General features: G+C 45.0%; 1 protein-coding gene across 1 annotated transcript in view; it reads left to right on the forward strand.

Moving 5' to 3' along the window:
* DNASE1L3 (deoxyribonuclease 1L3) overlaps positions 1-17305 on the forward strand; it is a 160866-nt gene extending 143561 nt beyond the window's left edge. The window contains exons 7-8 of the mRNA XM_085624758.1: positions 9284-9380; positions 11725-17305. Coding sequence (XP_085480884.1) covers positions 9284-9380; positions 11725-11853 — 226 coding nt within the window. The 3' untranslated portion in view covers positions 11854-17305. The remainder of the gene's footprint in view (positions 1-9283; positions 9381-11724) is intronic.
* The last annotated feature ends 2948 nt before the right edge of the window (positions 17306-20253 follow it).

A 20253-nucleotide genomic window follows, 5' to 3' on the forward strand; every position in this document is an offset into this window, starting at 1 on the left:
CACTCGAGCATAGGTGTATCCGCCGACGCTGACCTTCAGGGACCATTTTCATTGGGGGAACACGCCTGGTAGGTGTAGCAGTGTGCGACCAATCTGGTTTAACTTTATATTCAGGCTCCCTTGAGCCGGTGGAGTCGACGGACTCATGGTTACGCACCTGCGCGCTACGAGAGGTACTAGACCTGATAACGATTTTAGCAGCTTACACAGCAACCCCACACATTTTCCTACTCCCTGCTGACGAGAGGCAACTACCTCGAAACACGTGTCCAGGGATGGCACACGCCACGCATACTTGCATTCACACTCGAGCATAGGTGTATCCGCCGACGCTGACCTTCAGGGACCATTTTCATTGGGGGAACACGCCTGGTAGGTGTAGCAGTGTGCGACCAATCTGGTTTAACTTTATATTCAGGCTCCCTTGAGCCGGTGGAGTCGACGGACTCATGGTTACGCACCTGCGCGCTACGAGAGGTACTAGACCTGATAACGATTTTAGCAGCTTACACAGCAACCCCACACATTTTCCTACTCCCTGCTGACGAGAGGCAACTACCTCGAAACACGTGTCCAGGGATGGCACACGCCACGCATACTTGCATTCACACTCGAGCATAGGTGTATCCGCCGACGCTGACCTTCAGGGACCATTTTCATTGGGGGAACACGCCTGGTAGGTGTAGCAGTGTGCGACCAATCTGGTTTAACTTTATATTCAGGCTCCCTTGAGCCGGTGGAGTCGACGGACTCATGGTTACGCACCTGCGCGCTACGAGAGGTACTAGACCGGATAACGATTTTAGCAGCTTACACAGCAACCCCACACATTTTCCTACTCCCTGCTGACGAGAGGCAACTACCTCGAAACACGTGTCCAGGGATGGCACACGCCACGCATACTTGCATTCACACTCGAGCATAGGTGTATCCGCCGACGCTGACCTTCAGGGACCATTTTCATTGGGGGAACACGCCTGGTAGGTGTAGCAGTGTGCGACCAATCTGGTTTAACTTTATATTCAGGCTCCCTTGAGCCGGTGGAGTCGACGGACTCATGGTTACGCACCTGCGCGCTACGAGAGGTACTAGACCTGATAACGATTTTAGCAGCTTACACAGCAACCCCACACATTTTCCTACTCCCTGCTGACGAGAGGCAACTACCTCGAAACACGTGTCCAGGGATGGCACACGCCACGCATACTTGCATTCACACTCGAGCATAGGTGTATCCGCCGACGCTGACCTTCAGGGACCATTTTCATTGGGGGAACACGCCTGGTAGGTGTAGCAGTGTGCGACCAATCTGGTTTAACTTTATATTCAGGCTCCCTTGAGCCGGTGGAGTCGACGGACTCATGGTTACGCACCTGCGCGCTACGAGAGGTACTAGACCTGATAACGATTTTAGCAGCTTACACAGCAACCCCACACATTTTCCTACTCCCTGCTGACGAGAGGCAACTACCTCGAAACACGTGTCCAGGGATGGCACACGCCACGCATACTTGCATTCACACTCGAGCATAGGTGTATCCGCCGACGCTGACCTTCAGGGACCATTTTCATTGGGGGAACACGCCTGGTAGGTGTAGCAGTGTGCGACCAATCTGGTTTAACTTTATATTCAGGCTCCCTTGAGCCGGTGGAGTCGACGGACTCATGGTTACGCACCTGCGCGCTACGAGAGGTACTAGACCTGATAACGATTTTAGCAGCTTACACAGCAACCCCACACATTTTCCTACTCCCTGCTGACGAGAGGCAACTACCTCGAAACACGTGTCCAGGGATGGCACACGCCACGCATACTTGCATTCACACTCGAGCATAGGTGTATCCGCCGACGCTGACCTTCAGGGACCATTTTCATTGGGGGAACACGCCTGGTAGGTGTAGCAGTGTGCGACCAATCTGGTTTAACTTTATATTCAGGCTCCCTTGAGCCGGTGGAGTCGACGGACTCATGGTTACGCACCTGTGCGCTACGAGAGGTACTAGACCTGATAACGATTTTAGCAGCTTACACAGCAACCCCACACATTTTCCTACTCCCTGCTGACGAGAGGCAACTACCTCGAAACACGTGTCCAGGGATGGCACACGCCACGCATACTTGCATTCACACTCGAGCATAGGTGTATCCGCCGACGCTGACCTTCAGGGACCATTTTCATTGGGGGAACACGCCTGGTAGGTGTAGCAGTGTGCGACCAATCTGGTTTAACACTCTGAATCTGTTCACCTCAAATGTCTGTTTTTCTAGCAACGTTTTTAAGCAAAGGATTAGCACAGTCCCATCTACGCCGAGCTAGAAGGGGGCAAAGCCTTTTGCCATTTATGCACCAAAATCTTTAAGCATTGTATTAGCAAAGTGCTATACATGCGAGCTGTAAAATGACAAAAGTCTTTTTACCACTCCAGGCACCCTATTACAGCTTTATATCAACCAATCCTCTTTGGGGATACCACAGCAACTAAAAAATTAAAAGGCAAAGCTCCTGCACAGCATTATGGGTCATTCCTGGAGGAGCAGTAAATATTTTATGAACAACCTAGATGCTTCAATAGTAAAGCAGTGAGGCAGCTGCAAATGTTATTTTTTTTCTTTTTCTTTTTATGTGAGTGCCCCATCCTGGACACCCACTAGCAAGTTTTATTACCTTTATTTAACAGTGCTGGAAGATCACCCGTGTGTGGCCAGATGTGCTGTTTTTGAATTATTTTGTCAGTGTGAGAAGCCTACTTGGCGGCAGCCAGACTTCTTCTCAAAATTCCAAACCATGAACCGGTGAGGGAGTCTTTGAAACGGCTTCATTGGCTGCAAGGATCAAATTTAAATCCCTCTGCCTTGCACATAAAGCAATAAATAGCAGAGGTCCTTCTAAAATCAGAGGCCTTGTCCTCCCCTATGTTCCTGCCAGATGCTTAAGATCATACCTAGAACACCTCCTCAAAACTTCTAGAATTAACAGAACGAGACGGGGCAGCAGATCATTTGCACATTTGGCCCCAAAGCTCTGTAACGACCCACACCTCGAAATTAGACTGCTGGAAGAGGAACTCATATTTAGGAAAAAACTTAAGACATGGTTATACCCCCTGTAACCTCAAATCGACATAGTTAGCCTTCTTCAGTACTCTCAATCATGGCTGGGAAGCCGTCGGGCAGCCATGCGCTTTAAAAAACAAACACTCCTGCGCTGGTGGGGTAGAATGGCTTAGAGTAGCACTGTGTTAAGTAGAGTGGCATGGCATAGAGTAGAGTGGGGTAGAATGAACTGTCATAGAGTGGCGTTGAGTGTCGTTGAGTTGAGTGGCCTAGAGCATAGTAGAGTGGACTGGCATAGAGTACAGTGACAAAGACTACAGTGGTGCAGAGTAGAGTGCATTGGCGTGGAGTGCAGTGGTATAGAGTGGTACAGAGTAGAGCACAGTGGCATATAATGCACTGAGGATCAGTGCAGTGGAGTAGAGTCGAGCACAGTAGAGTGGGTTAGAGTGCAGTGTCATGTCATTTATAAGTTACAATTCTAAAAAATAGTATAAAACAATTTACAAAAAAAATCAGTAAAATCAGTGCAAAATATTTGTTTAGCAGCATCCGACTCAGTTCTTCATGACTATAATGTTGTTCTGTCCAAAGTTAGCAGCCGGGGGGTCAGCATCTTGATTTTCTGGCATTCTCTTCTCTGTTTGTCTCAATTATTTTACCAGGCTGCAGTTCAGCTGCGTGTCCCCTGGTGCAAATCACGCCAGCACGGCCTGCCTCCGTGTGCGGATACCTCTCTGATTAAAGAGTGGCTTTAAAAGCTGTTTCCGTTCCTTTGTTAGTTCTTTGCTGCTTATAGGTTCTGATGGACGAGGACAGATAGAAAGCTTGATTTCCTGAATTTCAGTACGAAATATGCACATATATTGTTCCTACACAAATCATGATTGCACGGCTTTATTAACACTTACTTTACTCTTCCATGCCATTAAGCAAGAAATAAAATATATGACCACAGCGACAGTGTGTTTAGATGCCAAGAATGTTCTTTGGCAAAATATAAAGGGGCAGATTTACAAGAAACTGACGCATCTTTAGAGATGCGCCAGTTTCTCTGCACCAGCCTGCGATACCCTTGTGCCACCATGGATGCTCCGTATTTACAATACGGTGCACCATGGTGCACAGATTGACAGATGCGTCAGAAATTCTGACGCATCTGTTGGCCCAAAAGTCATGCATCGCTGGAGTCGTGTCGCAAGCACGACGCAACTCCAGCAATGTATCGGGAGGCCTATACTCATTGTACTGCGTCACTCCTTACCCCTGCTTAAAGCAGGCGTAAGGTTTTGACGCAGTGGCGTCCTAGAAGTGGCACCGTGAAATCTTGCAGGCTTTCCTGCGTGGGAACGCCCACTCTGCATACATTATACCTGACACAGGTATAATGTACACAGGGCTTTACAAGGTGACGCATCTCCCTAGATGCGACACGTTGTAAATTGGCCGCATTGTCTACGCCGCCGCTGCGTCACAAAAGTGACGCAACTGCGGCGCAAAAGTGAAGGGGCTTGTAAATCTGCCCCAAAGTTCTGATCTTTTAATGCTTTAGGATGGCATCTTAGAGGCAGACTGTCCTGATGGGCAATAAATGAAAGGGGACCTAAAAAAGTCACTGATTGTAACAAAATATAGCCTAATGTGAGGAACATAATAAAACAAAAACTAAACAATTAATTGCCAGGTGGAGTAAAACGGTGGCACTGAACAGCAATAAATCAGCTGTACACGGAAAAAACAGTAGGTGCTCCCCTATGAAATTGAATCTTAGCTGCCGCTGTCAAGAACCGCACCCTTTAACTCCCACATAACACTTTAGCATAGTGGACTATAGAACACAATAGCCCCAGTTTATTTTTGAAGCCCCCTATGTCTCACACTACATACTGCTACTCCACACTGTTTCATTCCATTCTACTGCTATATGTTTGGCTTCCGCCTGGGCCATATGCAGCATCGGAGGCTAATCAGGCTGCCATATGGCATCTTCAAGTCCCAAACTCCATCTTCATTGGTCCTTTCCTGTTTCCTCACCTTCTTTCCTGTATCCACTCCCCTCTTATATCTCTCCGGTATGGCAAATAGGAGGAGACTAACATCACACCTTCTTGCCTGCAAAAGCAACCAGTAAGCCTGTCCCTGTTTTGCACATGCACATTTTTCTTTGTCACCACCAGAGCACCAAAGATTTTGCAACTGGAAACAGTTGTCTGTGGTTCAATAGCAAAAGGATTTAATGGAATGGCATTACTGAGAAACCATTTAATCTAAATTGTTTAATGGAAAATCGGAGGATAAATGGCATTTACCATTTCATTGAAAGCAGTTCATAGAATGTCTTTTAACTCAAAATTTGTTGCAGGTCTTACTTTCAGAAACGTTTTAGTAGGTGATATTTAATTCAGTCCTTTACTTGGGGGACATTATTTCAGATTTACACCATTTACATTGTCAAACAGTTACTTTGGATGATTTGTATTCGCTGAACCCTCACCACCCCTAAACACCATCCACCCCTGACCCCTTCACAGCCCTCAAAAACTATCAGTACCTGCCCCCTAAAAATGCCTTCCTACATGTAAACTACACCCATACCTGCCCCATGAACGACACTGATCCCTGAACCCTAAAACCCTTTCTTCTCCTAAACTCCACCCATCCCTGAACCCTAAGAATGCCTCACCACATCTAAACTATACCCATCGCTGACTTCTCAACGACACCCACTCCCTGAACCATAAAAGCTCTTTCTACTGTTAAACTCTCCCCATCCCTTAACACTAAAATCCCCTCGCTCCCTCTAAACTCAAAATCCCCTCGCTCCCTCTAAACTCCACCCATTCCTCAACCCTACAAACCCCTTTTTTTGTACACCTAAACCCTTTCCATTGCTGATCCCTTAAAACCCCACTCCACCCCTAAACCCCACTCATCCCTGAACCCTAAAACACCCCTAACCATACCTGCACACCACCCACCCTTACGTCGTAAAAAACACTCACCACCCCTAAACTCCATTCACCTGTGAACCCTAAAAACTCCTCACCACCCTAAACTCCACCGAGTCCTGATTCCTAAAAAACCCTCAACACCCCAAAACTCCACTCATCTCTGAACCCTAAAAACACCTCATTGGCCCTAAATATCACCCATCCCTGAATGCAAAAAACCCTCTCTACCCCTAAACTTCTTTGTCTTAAAATTATCATTCCTTTAAAATGCTTACTTTCGATATATTTGTATTTCCCAAAAATTGTCTTTTGTAAAAAAAATCCTTGATTTTGTTTCCTCCAATGTGGTTTCTCAGTTTTCGTTTTTCTATTAATTCACATACATCAATTGGCAACATGCCCTTTCAACATAATGCTTGCATTCACCTCCTGAGCGCATCCTAGCACAGATTCACCTCCTGAACTCATCCTTCAACTCAATCACAACCCTCAGTCCAACACCTCTAGCAACTCTCCCCCCAAAAGAACCACAATCAACTCAGCACCAATGCACGACCCATTGCCACTGTATCGCTCTTGACCACCGTACAGACATTTCTCTTGGACATCTCACAAACCTATCCTACTGCTATGCATCAAATACTGGTGCAACTACCTGCGTGCATTAAAACCTGCATGACAACAAATCACACAACCACCATAACACTCATCACTTAGACTCAAGAGGCATGGCATTCAGAAGTTAATACCACACTGAATCGCTAAACCATACTGCAGTACGAATACTCAATAATCCAGACAGCCATAGGGCCAGGAGGCTACATTGGTGGAGAATGCACATTACACAAATATCAATACCATGGCATAACAAAATAAACCAGATGTGTCACTCAGAAACTGCATTGCCATTCAGTGGCGGCTCCTCTTCTAAGGCGGAGGAGTGTCGCCTCACTGCTTCTCAGCAGTGAAGGAAAGGAAACATAAAATGATAATAACGTGTGTTATTATGATTTTATGTTTCCTTCTGCTGCAGCTTTGCGTTTGGAGTGGGGCTGCTCCAGCGACAGAGGAGCAGGGGAGGAGTGGTTTGCCTACTCTTAAGTGCACATGACTATTTGGCCAGCCCTCTCGGGCCGGCCAAACAATCATGCGTGCTTCGCATCTTCTCCATGCAGGCTGCATTACAGCCTGCGTGGGGAATATGCCCAGGCCCCCATTCCCTGGCTGTTTGCTGATCCACGGTGCTCAGACCAATCTCAACGCTGCATTGCAGCATTGTGATTGGCTATCGGGAGGCTGGGAGCCAGGTGCTTCCTGCTGCTTCCTGCATACTGCTGCAGGACCGGAGTCATGAATAAGTAGACGGAGGAGGGGCTGCGGCCGACCGTAACACCCGGATCCAGTAGCAGCCCCTACTGTTGCCATTATTCTCTTTGGGGCATATTTATTAAAGAGTTGCGTTGCCCTTGATCCATGCAAAGGGGCACAAGACTGATACAACTCTTAAGCTTGATTTATCAAACCAAGCAAGGTCACCTTGATTGGCCTTGCATGGATTGACAAATCTAGTCTAGAGTAACACAACGCAGCGCAAATCAATGTGTTGCATTACTCTGCCCCAAGGAGCATTCCCAGATTTTCTGGTAGACCTGGGAATGCGTCAAAATGCTACCCTTCCCTAGGTGAGGCATAACGAGGAGAAATATCTTTATTTGACTTTGTTACTCTCTCTTTCTATGTGTGCTGCATTACGCAGCACACACTAAGATGAAAATGGCTCAGAGAATTGTTTTTGTGCAGGAAGGCTTCCCTTCCTACACAAAAACAATCCTGCTTACAATGCAGGCAACCTTGCACCGTGGTGGTGCTTGGCAGCACATTGTGCACCAGTGCAGGGAAAAGATAGGAATGCCCTGTATTATGTTAAATAGAGCTCATTCCTAACCTTTCCCTATCACGCAGCACAGCAAGGTGACTTGCCAACCTCTGCCAGGCATAGTAGCAGATCAGCAGCCCAATCTATGGTGACTGGTTGCCACCATGTCTTCAAAGTTAACTTTATGAAGCACTTCTAGGGAGAGAGTGGCAGACTTTCATAGCTATCAGCCACGGCCCGTGCAGGTAAGAGCGGTGAGGCCAGCTGGGGGATTTTCGGTAGACGATGATGAGGGAAAATTAAATGAATAATTCGTTTTCACTCGTCATCGTCCGTCGAAATTCCCCTCCCCCCCAGCCAGCCCCACCGCCCACCGCTCTTACCTGCACGGGCCGCGGCTGGTTGCACTGCATCTAGAAATGCCCCCAAATAGAGTAGATCTGGCTTTGCGGTTATAAAGCAAGATACTGTACGACAGTCTGCTACCAATGGTTGACCGCTAACTCTTCTTCCATGAATTGGTAATTCTTTACAAAATGCCAATGAATAGTCTGGTAAAAGAATAAAAAGCTCCGCTGAGGAAGTCCCTCCCTTCCCGTGATCCAGTTTGAACAAGTTGAAGGCTTTGAAAAGATCAACATGCACCCGCCTGTAAATTTTGGTCATGTGACTCAGTTACAAAAGAAACCGCATTCATCCCATTGAAACGGGTTCCTTTTTAAGATGCCCAGCAGATAGCAACAGTGCACATCATGAGACACATTATAAATTTACTCACATAGAAAAATAGTATAAACACCCAGACTAGATCTTTCAAATCACTCTTTGATGAACAGCTCACCTTTACAAATCTGTCACACAGCGTTGAGTTGTAAGATCAAAGATGGATAGTTCAAGGAAATGCCACATTCGAGTTATACCACAAACTCCAAAAAGAATTAGGATCCCAAAATTGTTGCTGTGCTTTCGAAATTTCTGGGAGACGTTGAGAAGAGTTCCGATGTTACAAGGGAGGAACACAGGGCATTTAATATTTTTTCTGCGGAAGTATGTTTCTGGAATTTGGTCTTGGTCTCGACCTAAAATTTTGAGCCACATCCTATATGTAAAGAAGAAAAACATTTGTTATGTTAGTTTCAAGAGTATGGATCTAATAAGGAATTCTGTTACTTATAGCTATATCAGTAGAAAGCTGTTAATAACGGAATATCGAATCGAACCCCAGACAATATTGAAAAATGTCTTAAACTAGTCAGCAAAGTATGGAAATCATTTTTAAACACCTTGTGAACCAATTATAACATTAGTGTTTAAACACTGTGATAGGATTTGAAGAATGTAGTTTGTTGTAGATTTAAGATATGTTTTGTAGAGCTTGACATTTTTTTAAACTTATTTCAGGATTGTTATTCATGGTGAATCTCTTCTCAGTGCCATTGTGCCCAACTCAGCAGCAATCTTCAATTTTAGGGAAGCCTTTGGACTGTCTGAAGAGCAGGTAAGCTTGACATCATTCCCAAAATCTTTTTTTTAATCTTCAACTTCTTGTATCTTAACATCAAACCAGTGCTCCCCGTGGAAAGCCAGGGTCCAATTAAAATAAAACATCTGTGTTTGCATCCCAAATGGAGTAGCAGCCAATCTAGTGAAAGGATTGTCCCTGATACCATAGACTATAGCTTTATTGGAGGAGAAACCCACTGTAGTCATCACTTGTGGGATGATAACACATAATTCAAATACGGGCAAAGATCATGGACGAGAAATCACCAAATCTCCTGGTGTAGTAAGTAGAAGTGCAGTTCCAGATTACCAAATAGACAAATTAGGCACCAGCATATGGGCCCCACTCTTTTTAGGGGCCAGCAACAATAGATCTAAATAATGTTGATTTTATCTTGAAAGAAAATTACAATCAAGCTTTCTTAAATTATTATTATTGAAATGTTCTTTTAAGATCAAATCAATATTATTTTGATCCGTTGACACTGGATCCCTAAAAGGAATCTTTAGTTTTGTGTAGTAAAATTGATTTATAAAAATTATTGGTTGGTAATATTAAAAACTTATTAGGAGATAATTTGCAAGGAGGCCCCCGAAATTTCAACGGCCTAAGGGCCTCCACAGGGTTTAATCCGGCACTGACTTTGTGCACCCCAAGCCAGCTCATGAAATCAAAGGTCTGATCTATGGTCACACCAGTAGCTCGTCAATAGCATTCTATTTGTGGCTAAGGAAAGAGAAAGAAGTAAAAACAACAGAATCTAACAAGTGCCCCTTGTACCCTGTTTACTTTTTCTTCCTGTTGATTCCTTCAGAACCTCTGATGCCATGGGTACAAAAGAGCGAGCCAGGAATAGCAGCTGTTTCTCATGGCTACCCTTGAGCAATGTCTGTGAATATGATAAGGGGTAAAAGCTCACCAGTCTCACCGGATGTCTGATACCCGTCATATCCTGCCTGCTTCAATCACACAATCCCACGAGGGTCACCGAGGTGGATGGTTGCTTTGTTGGATATGAGAGTATCAGGGACAAAAATAGTGTACTACAAAAATAGTGTAGCCAGAATATTGACTACAAAAATATTGTGAAGGCAAGTACGTATAGATAAGTAGACTTTACTTTTCTTAAATCCACATCTTCATGCCTGAAGATGCATTTATCACCAAGGTCCATATATGTGGAGTTAAGAATACGACATTTGTTTTTACGTATAAATCTTTACTCTCGCACTATTTTGGTAGTTGATATTTTGGCTACAGTAGTTTTACAGTACGATATTTTGAAGTGGAGAATCTGGTAGTATACAGCCAGCCTTGGGTGGTGATGCAACATTAGAATAAACTGCGGAAGGAAGGACTGAGGGGAAAACCAGTACTGAGTGAGACTCTAATGGAAAGCAACTTGCAATATCCACATGTACAGTGAATGCAAACTGAGTATATTTTTCAGTCAGTATGTGTTACCACAAGACATGCTTCAGTAATGGCACATTTAAGAGGTCTTCAGGTTAGGCATTCCAAACTGTTAGAGATGGATCATTATGAAGGAGCTGCCCATTCCCATATATCCTCTTTCCCAATTGTTCTTATTTCTCTGAGGAACAATAAGAAATAAAATATATATTTAACTACCCTGCTGCCTGCTGCCTCGCCACCTCCATGCTCTTCTGCTCCTCTGCTGGTGCACAGGCTCCCAGAATCCCCTGCGTCAATCTAGACACTGCTCTCATGCTGGTAATACTATTACCCAGCATGAGTGAAGCGCCGGCATTGGTCTGAGAGGGCTGGTTTTGCGTTCCCACAACTCAACTTAAGTTGGTGTCTGGGGGAATCTAAGTGCGCATGTCAGTTTGGCCATCCTAAGACATGCTGAAATGCGCACTTGCAGTACCCAGCACTCCTCCTCCATGTTTGCTGCTGTCATCAGGATGGCCACGCCTACAAGACTCGGTTTCGGCTCAGTGATGAAAGATAAAATGATTAAATTGTTTTATTATCATTTTTCTTTTCATGTTTTCATCTGCTGGCATCAGCAGTGGGGCGACGCTCCTCCACCATATCGGAGGAGCCGCCTCTGGTACAAATAACATCTATTATTTAAGATGTGTGTTCTATATAAGTAGTCATTGTTATTCTTATATAATGTGCTGTACCTGGTTTTCTTAAGAATACCACAGGAATCCTACCACAAGGTATGCTGCTATTTTCTAAAAAAAATGTGTGACATGGTGTGTTTGACATGTACATTTTTCCACTGTATTAGCGTTCTGTTAGTCATACAAGTACTCATATTGAGACATGTATCTTAACAACCAGACTCTTGTGATTGACTTTTCAGGCTCTGGCTGTCAGTGACCACTTCTCGGTGGAGATGGAGCTAAAAACAAACACTGGAATCCTCAACATGATCAAATCACCTGCACCAAAAAAGAACAAAAAGAGCAAAAAACGCAGGACTGCATCGTAGAGACAATGCCCCCTCTTGAGGCTATTGTAATTAAAAATGTCAGTAGATTATGTATCGAGCTATCCAGAGAGTTGCATCTCATAATACCCACAATAATGCGACAAGTTGAAAACCTCATCATTAAATAACCCACATCAAGCCCCAGTACTCTGCTCAGAGGTCACTGTGGAAGGGGAAGATGTATATCACCAACACCACCTCTGTGCTTATGAACAGCACTTTTGGTGTCTAGTATTGTCTATGAACATTGATGGTCCACATTGTGGTTAAATTAACAGGGTACATCGCTGAAACACGTGTGTGAAGGGTTCATCTGGTTTTACAATTAGAATTATTTTGTTGCATTTATTAAGAAGTTAGGATCATTTATGTCAAGGGATCCTCACAAGATGGAATATAGTAATCTGGAGCATGGCTCACCCTGGGATTAAACATGTAAATAGACTCCGCTTTTTACCAAACTAAAAAACAACCATTGTTGGTTGGAACAATTTGTGAACTTGTGTCTTGTCTACATCAATGACCTATATGATGGCCTATCCAATGTAGTAACTCAGAAGGCTGCAAAAGTTTGACTTATAGTTGGCCTCATTTATAACTATCTCATCTCTGTCAAGCTCAGGAATCCACTGGTTCCCTGTGCAAGCAAGGCTTCTTTTAAATACTTTGACTTTCTTACTAATGCCTAGAAGGGACAACCCCAGTTACATCCAGGAACATGTTGGCCAGTAGCATCCCTCACTCCGTATTCGCTCAACACAGGCTAGCCTGTTATTGGGTTCCCAGAAACAAGTGAAAGACTAGAAGTGACACAACTAAACTCTGGACACGCCATCTTTAACACCCCAGATCCATGCAATCCTGAAAAATTGAAAACCCACCTCTTCTAAAATGTATCCCCATTTGTGAGCTGGACAGTCTAGAACAATCCCTGGTATTGCCTATCCCGCTTGAATCACACAGTTATGTAAGTCTCACACCAAGAACGACCACAACAACCCCATTGGTCCAGTATGATAATTGAGTTCAGCTATTGTCTAAGAGTCTCCTTGATGCCCACTGCAAATATGTTTGTATGTGACTGTTCACATCTGGCCAGTAACTAATGATCTGCCTCATAGCACCACCGCAATCAAGCTTTTCTCTTTTAGGTGGAAGACGGGATTACGTTCTTCTGTGTATATTTTTCAAAATAAATCCAGCAAGACACATTTTAGAAGTTTTATACTGCATTGCTAATGTTTTGAAATCTTATCAAGACCAAGTTGCATTTTTAATTCTTTTGGGAGATATGTCTTCAGTGAACCTTGGTGTTTAACATAAGGCACAAAATGAGTTACTCTAAGACATCACATGAGCATGTGCATGTCTGTTGTCGAATTTTTCAATTTTGAAATGTGCTCCCTATAACTGTACACTCTCAGGCCTTTTGCATGCATCTTCTCAAGTCAAACTATTAAAGAAACCTTCCCGAGATCCTCTCTTGTTAAGCAATTATTGCCCCATTTCTGTGCTGTCTTTCTTCAGCAACCTTGGTGAAATAGTAGTTCATATCTAACTCTCTGAGTTCATTAAAAAAAACTCTATGGACAATCAGTAGCAAGCGGAGATCTGCTCCTGTCATGGAATGGATGTGGCACCATGGTGTTGCAACTCATCCTCTCTGGACGTGTCTGCTGCCTTGACACCGTGTGTTATGTCTCATTGGTGGAAAGGCTCAGAGAGGTTGGAGTGAGAGGGATGGTCTTAGGCTGGATTTGCTCTTTTCTTATGGGTTGCTGATGTTATTCAGCTGATTCTCAGGCTGGATGGTAAAGGTTTTATGGCTAGCCTCAGCCTCCGTCTTCACTCCGGCCTCAGTATGGTCGCTGATTGGATATCCAAAAATTGTATGAAATGCAACTTGGTCTAAACAGAGGTTATGGTACTAGGAGGCCTGGCTACAATCTGGTCATCTGAATGGTGGCCAGGCACTTTGGGTTATTGTCCACCATCATCAAGGACTCTGAAAAGCTTTGTCGTAAAGCTTGATGATGAATTCTCATTTAAGGCACAAGTTGCTAAAGTTTTGTCATCCTGCTTCTTTCATTTCAAAGTCTTAAGAAAACTCCTTCTATTTTTACCGGAGAAGGCACAAATCCCAATTCTTCAAGGAGTTGTGGGCTCTTGGCTTGATTATGCACATGCATTATATCTAGGACTTCCTTATATCAAACATTAATTACAATTGGTGCAAAGTGCTGTCTCCCTCCTTTACCTTAAACTACCTCGTCATGTACCAATATCTGCAGGTCGTGCATTACCTCTCAAGTGCGTTCTACTCCAACGTCTTTCCATTTGCTTTAAATCTCATGATTAAGGTCCCTTCTTTATTCAGCAACTGTTCTCGTGGTATCTACCATGCAGACGCTACAGTCTTCTTCAGCTTCCCTTTCAAGGTGATTAAGACAAGGAAATCTTTTAGATAAGGAAGTTCTTATGAAAACACCATAATTATATGAATAAATAAACTCGTCTGTAAACCGAATTATTGTACGCTGTTTACAGTACAAGTGCCTCTGAAGTAAATAAACAGTATTATCTTGGAAAGCATGCATGCTTCTTGTTCCATGTTTCTTCATGGTTTTAGAATCTTATAAGTCTTGAACTGGTCTGGAGGTGAATGAATCTGGAAGGTAGTTTGTGACTATGAATGAGTAGAGTAGGTATGTCCCCAGCTTGTACTTATCAAACACTGAATGCATGCACCATCAATGGTGATATAGAAAAACACAATTTCTCCTCCTCCACAGTGATAGTCTATGTTTGAGTAACAGTCTATCATCTCACTCTCTGTGCATCACCACCTTTAAAGTTCACCAACTGCCACTGGTGGCATGTGCATCACTGCAGGCTGTGCCTAGCAGTTACTTCACCCAAGAATATAGAATTTCTCACTCTGCAAATGTACATTCTTGCATGATTCCGAATCCCTTGAAGGTCAGAAATCCTGCTGTTCTTTCTCCCCAGTAGGTATTCGGTGGCACAATGCTCGCTAAATGTCACAAGCATTGCCAATTGCCAACCCTCTGTCAACGACCGTACCAAACCCCTAGGACTCAAACTCGGCAAAAACCTTAACCTTCAATCCAGATCAAACTGCTGAAGATTTCAATCACAGTTCAATCTCTTCCCCTCTCAAGACTGGACTATGGTACCGACCTACCATCAGGGATCCCAACATTCCATTTGACTTCCATGGAGGCAACTGCCAGGCAGTATCAGAATGACAGATCACGTCACTCATATCTTGATTTCACTAAACTGGCAAACAAATGAAGCATAAAGCATTCTGAAACTGTCTTGCATTGTTCCCAAATCTCTTCGCTCAGAGATCCTAATCTATATGAAAAAATGTTCAGTTTTTGAAGGTCAGCATCTCCTCTGCAGCACCAACACCCTCTGGCTTGAACTTCGCTCCTGACTTAGTAAAAGAATCCTTGTACAAGGCTTCTCAGGATAAGCTTCCAGGTTGTTTAATTCCATTCCGCCACCAATCAGAACTAACCCATCTTTTGAGGGCTTCATGGCAGAGATGAAAACCCTTCTCTTCCAGCAATTCCTCATAGATGGTGGCTTTCTCTTTATAGCCCCTTTATCAGATCAACTACATGTTGGTGTTTAGTAGAACATACTCCACTTTAGTATTTTCCCATCACTCTGATAGCTGAATTTGATAAATTTGCGTCCATATTCTTTCACCTATTTCTTCTGCAGCTATCTCACTGGTTATTGTTGTATATCCTGCACATGTTTCATTATTGATTGGATGCACTTTTTGCTTTCAGTCATGTACTAATGAGTGTTCTTCATATCCTTTACCATTCAGTTGTATTTCATAAATAGTTGTATATCACCCATTCTATGTATCTACCCGATAATGTATATAATGCATTTTCTTTGGTAGTTGTTCGGTCTATCCTCTTCTATGTAAAGCACTCTCTCACCCACTGGGGCTGAGTCTACACTATAAAAAAAACATCAATAAATATATAAAGACCTGGATATTACCCCTAACTCAAGTTGGCCTGGAGTCAGGGCTTATATTAAATGAGCCTGGAGCCAGGAACCTACCAGGGCCTTCTATGATGCCCCCCTTCATCAGAGGACAGTCCAAGCTCACCAGAGCCCTCCCTTGGTTCCCCTCTTGTGTGGGCTATGTTACAAGTGAGCAGTAAATACACAATATGGGCTTACTCCATCCAAAACTGATGGCCTATTTAGGTCCAAGGAGGCCACCACACTGGCCCTCTGGCCTGGCCTCGGATGCCAGGAAGCACAACAATCCCCATAGTCTAAGTCCCCACTCCCAACATTTCCTATCAACAGTGAAGCAGCGCAATTTAGGCTCCACCCTTACACATCACAAAAATGCAATTATATACTCATAATTGACACTATATTCACTATGTGCCTTAACTTCATTGATGTGTGTGAAAGATTTAAACATATTAAGGAAATGCAATCCTTGTAGGGATTAGAGTTTTATATATGTATACCCTAATGTTCAGTTGGAATGTATAAATAAGTTCTCTCTTATTCACGTTTTACATTTATTCTTCAAGTTACAAGTGTATGTATGTATAATCATGCATTTGAGTTCACATTAAATGCTAACTTAACTTCTCCTGACTACGGGCCTCAATTGAAATGCATTTTGCCTTGCCAGTGTGTTCTCTCTTTCTTTGCAGGTGTATTATCATGATTCAAGTTAGAGAAAGGCTTACTGTTTGTATTAGACTGTTGATAGTGAGGCCTGGAGGGAAGAACTTGGCAGTGATTGACAAGAATTAATGGTCGACAGAGGCCTTTTGTTCATGTTGTACCAGGCCGTAGAGATGTTCAAGGTTGAGAACTTCAGTCCAAGTTTCGATACGATGGGAAACTATGGAATGTTGCAGATTCTCTATCGAGTAATGATTTGGTTGGTTCCTCGTGCTGTGAAAGGAGATAAGGATGTTTCTTAATCTTCTATTACTTTTAAAATTGTTTTTTCTCAGAATTAGAAGGCAGTGATTCCGTTTACTATTCGAGAGGTGCAGACCTCTCTCCTTGCCTTTTTCTTGAAAGTGTGAAGCTTTATGCTAAACACCTATTTCCTTTTCCCAAAACTTCTACTGAAGTCATATAATTCTGACACCTTCTATGCTCCCTAACTAGAGACCCTTAAAAGATGACCCTATAATTAATTCATGTTTAAAAGAGGGAAGGGAAGTGTCTTTGTAGAACACCTGTTTGCTTTAATGTGTTTCTTTATTGTTGGGGTTATCACAGTTCTGTATCTCATTTTATTGCAACTCAACCTATTGATATATTCAGCTTATCTGCTGTATTGCCATACCTTTTGAACTTATTATTGGTTTGCCTATGTACTGGATTGATTGGAAATCCAAAATAAAACCCTTTAACCTTATTTGGCAATTCCTGGTCCTTATTGTGGAGTTACAGTGGCTTCACAAGCTATAAATGTATTGTTGAAGTGTTCTCCATTACAGTGCTTTAGGTCAACCAACAAAAGTCCATACGATGTACGGGGAAAAATCTTTGATGACTTTTGGAGTTGTAAGTTCCAGCGCTCTGTTAATAGCATGTTGTACCTCAGGCTTGAGGAAGTTGGGATCCTGAAGAAATATGATCACACTTGTGGAGTATAAGAAGAACTTAGGCTGCTGTGTTTTGCCCTTACTGAAGCCAAAGAATTGAATAGCAGGGAAGTCACAGGTTGATTGCATCCTTCTCTTTGCCAGCGCCAAAGAAACATTTGTCTGCTTCTCTTGCACACTTTGACACTTATACAGAAATGACATGCTTAAAGTAAGCATAACTAAAGAAACAGTTCAAATAAATACATGTATGAATATTGGGGTCTAAGCAAGCAATCGCCATAAGTGTAAATAGATTGTGTCATCACAGGCATTCTCAGACATACCAGGTTTAAATTGTTAAAAGCTGCTCTTGAATAGGCTTGGAGTTGAGAGCTCATTACTGAACCTTATTGTCACAATGGCCGGGATGTTCTCTCCTCAGGATGGCGCTGATGCTCTATAGGGGTCCACCTCTCATCTGCCCCCAGTCCGGATAATGTATTATACACACGAACTCGGGAGATAGGTGAGCAAGGGAAGGAAGGGGAGGCACAGCTGGGAGAGGGACCTGGAAAGACACAAACACACCATAAGAGATACGATAACTGATTACACCCCTGTCCTGTTACCCAATTCTTTCTCCTGTAACTCTCTCACCTGCCACCTCCTCCACCACCGAGTAGTGAAAGGCGCTAGGTCAGGGGAGTACCCGTACTCCAGTTAGGGCACTGGATGACGGATATGTAGCAAGGGTGCGACCTAGACACAGGCCCCTCAGGAGATAGTGCACTGTACCACTGGGAGCAAAGGACAGCACTTCCAATCAGTGCTTAATGCTCCCGAGTGTACTCAGATAGCAGGGTCATATGAGTAAACAAAAGAAGATGCCTCCCTGAAGGCAAAAGGCGACCCAGTACTCACGGTTCCGAAGAGCGGTGAACGGAGGCGGGCGCTACGACTCTGTACCCGGAACTCCGTGGGCAGAGGAGCGTGCCTGTTCGCGCTGCGACTCTGAACCCGGAACTCCGTGGGCAGAGGAGCACACCTGTTCGCGCTGCGACTCTGAACCCGGAACTCCGTGGGCAGAGGAGCGCTGGAGCAGCTTCCGGGAGCCTGGGGTGTCGAGGGCGGAGGTTCTCAGGCGTCGTCTTCCAGAGCCCTGAATTCCTGGAGTGGACGTCGACGCAGGAGCGAAGGTGTCTGTGCGAAGGTTCAGCAGAGGGCCGAGGCAGCAGCACAGGGTTGAAGGTTCGGCGGAGGATCAAAGGACAACCAGGAATCATCGGCACCGCTCTCTGGCCGCGTTGGGCTATATCCGCTCTGCCGAGCGTAACGCGGGTCACGTGGGGCGTGCACGGCCGAGCGCGCCGCAGGTCACGTGGGGCGTGTTCCTCTGGCCTTCTGGGGAGTGTAGTTCACGCAGAGTCCGTGTGGGGGAACAGGAGGTTTGCGGTAATACGAACAGCGCGTTACCGGTACTTGGCTCGTGACAGTACACCCCCCCTCCCACCGCATCAGGAGCTGAGAGCAGCACCGGGTTTACCAGGACAACGGCGGTGAAAGGCAGCCACCAGGCGGGAAGCGTGAATCGCCGTCGCCGGCTCCCAGGAATTCTCCTCCGGACCATACCCCTTCCACGCCAAGAGGTACCAAACCCTGCCCCGCACCAGCTTAGAATCAAGCACCCTCTTCACCACGTACTCCCGCTCATGCTGCACCCATACTGGAGGAGGGACTTTTTTCACAGGGCACAGTGAGGGTTTGAGCAAAGACACGTGGAACACGGGGTGAATGTGCATGTGCGTCGGGAGCCGGAGTTGCACCGCCACGGGGTTGACATGGCGGACCACCGGGTAGGGGCCTATGTACTTGGGGTTGAACACACTGGGTCTTTTAAACGTGATGTTCTTAGTGGACAACCATACCCTGTCCCCCTTGTGGTACACAGGATTGGGCCTGTGGTGCTTGTCGGCCTGTGCCTTGTATCGCTCTTTTGCAAGGCGAAGGTTCACGCGGGCTGTCTTGAGGGTGGAGCGTATCTGCGTGAGCCTGTGCTGTAGATCAGGAAGAGCTACGCGCGCATGAGGGAGCAAAAATGGGGTGAAACGGGGGAGGAACCCCATAGAGAGGAAGAAGGGTGTGTGTTGTGTGGATGCGTGTATGGTGCTGTTATAAGCGATTTCCGCCACCCACAGCCAGTCCACCCATGCCTCGGTGGCCTTGTCCACGTAGCATCGAAGATACTGTTTCAGGGTCTGGTTGAGGCGCTCAGTTTGTCCATCAGATTGGGGATGAAAACTCGTGGACAGGGATGATTGAATGCTCAATTCAGTGCACCAGACCTTCCAAAAACCGGCGGTGAACTGGGATCCTCTGTCTGACACGATCTCAAGGGGAAGTCCGTGCAGCCGCACAATGTTGGTAAGCATGAGCCTTGCCAAAGTACCAGCAGTGGGTGCCTGTTTGCACGCTATGAAATGCCCCGTCTTTGTGAGGAAATCGATGACCCCCACGATTGCCGTACAGTTTTGGTCTTTAGGGAGTCCCACAATAAAATCGACCGAAATCTTTTCCCAAGGATTCATAGGGGTCGGCAGCGGAAGCAGAAGGCCTTGTCTTCGGCTGTGGTCGGTCTTCATCTGGGCACATACAGAGCAGTCTTTCACCCATCGCAGAACATCAGGCCAAACCGAAGTCCACCAGAATTGTCGTAGGACCTTTTCTAGGGTTTTGGTGCCTCCCATATGACCGGCGCTTGGTACTTCGTGACACCAGC

The sequence above is a fragment of the Triturus cristatus genome, chromosome 9, assembly GCF_964204655.1.
Source record: "Triturus cristatus chromosome 9, aTriCri1.1, whole genome shotgun sequence".
Classification (NCBI taxonomy): Eukaryota; Metazoa; Chordata; class Amphibia; order Caudata; family Salamandridae; genus Triturus; species Triturus cristatus.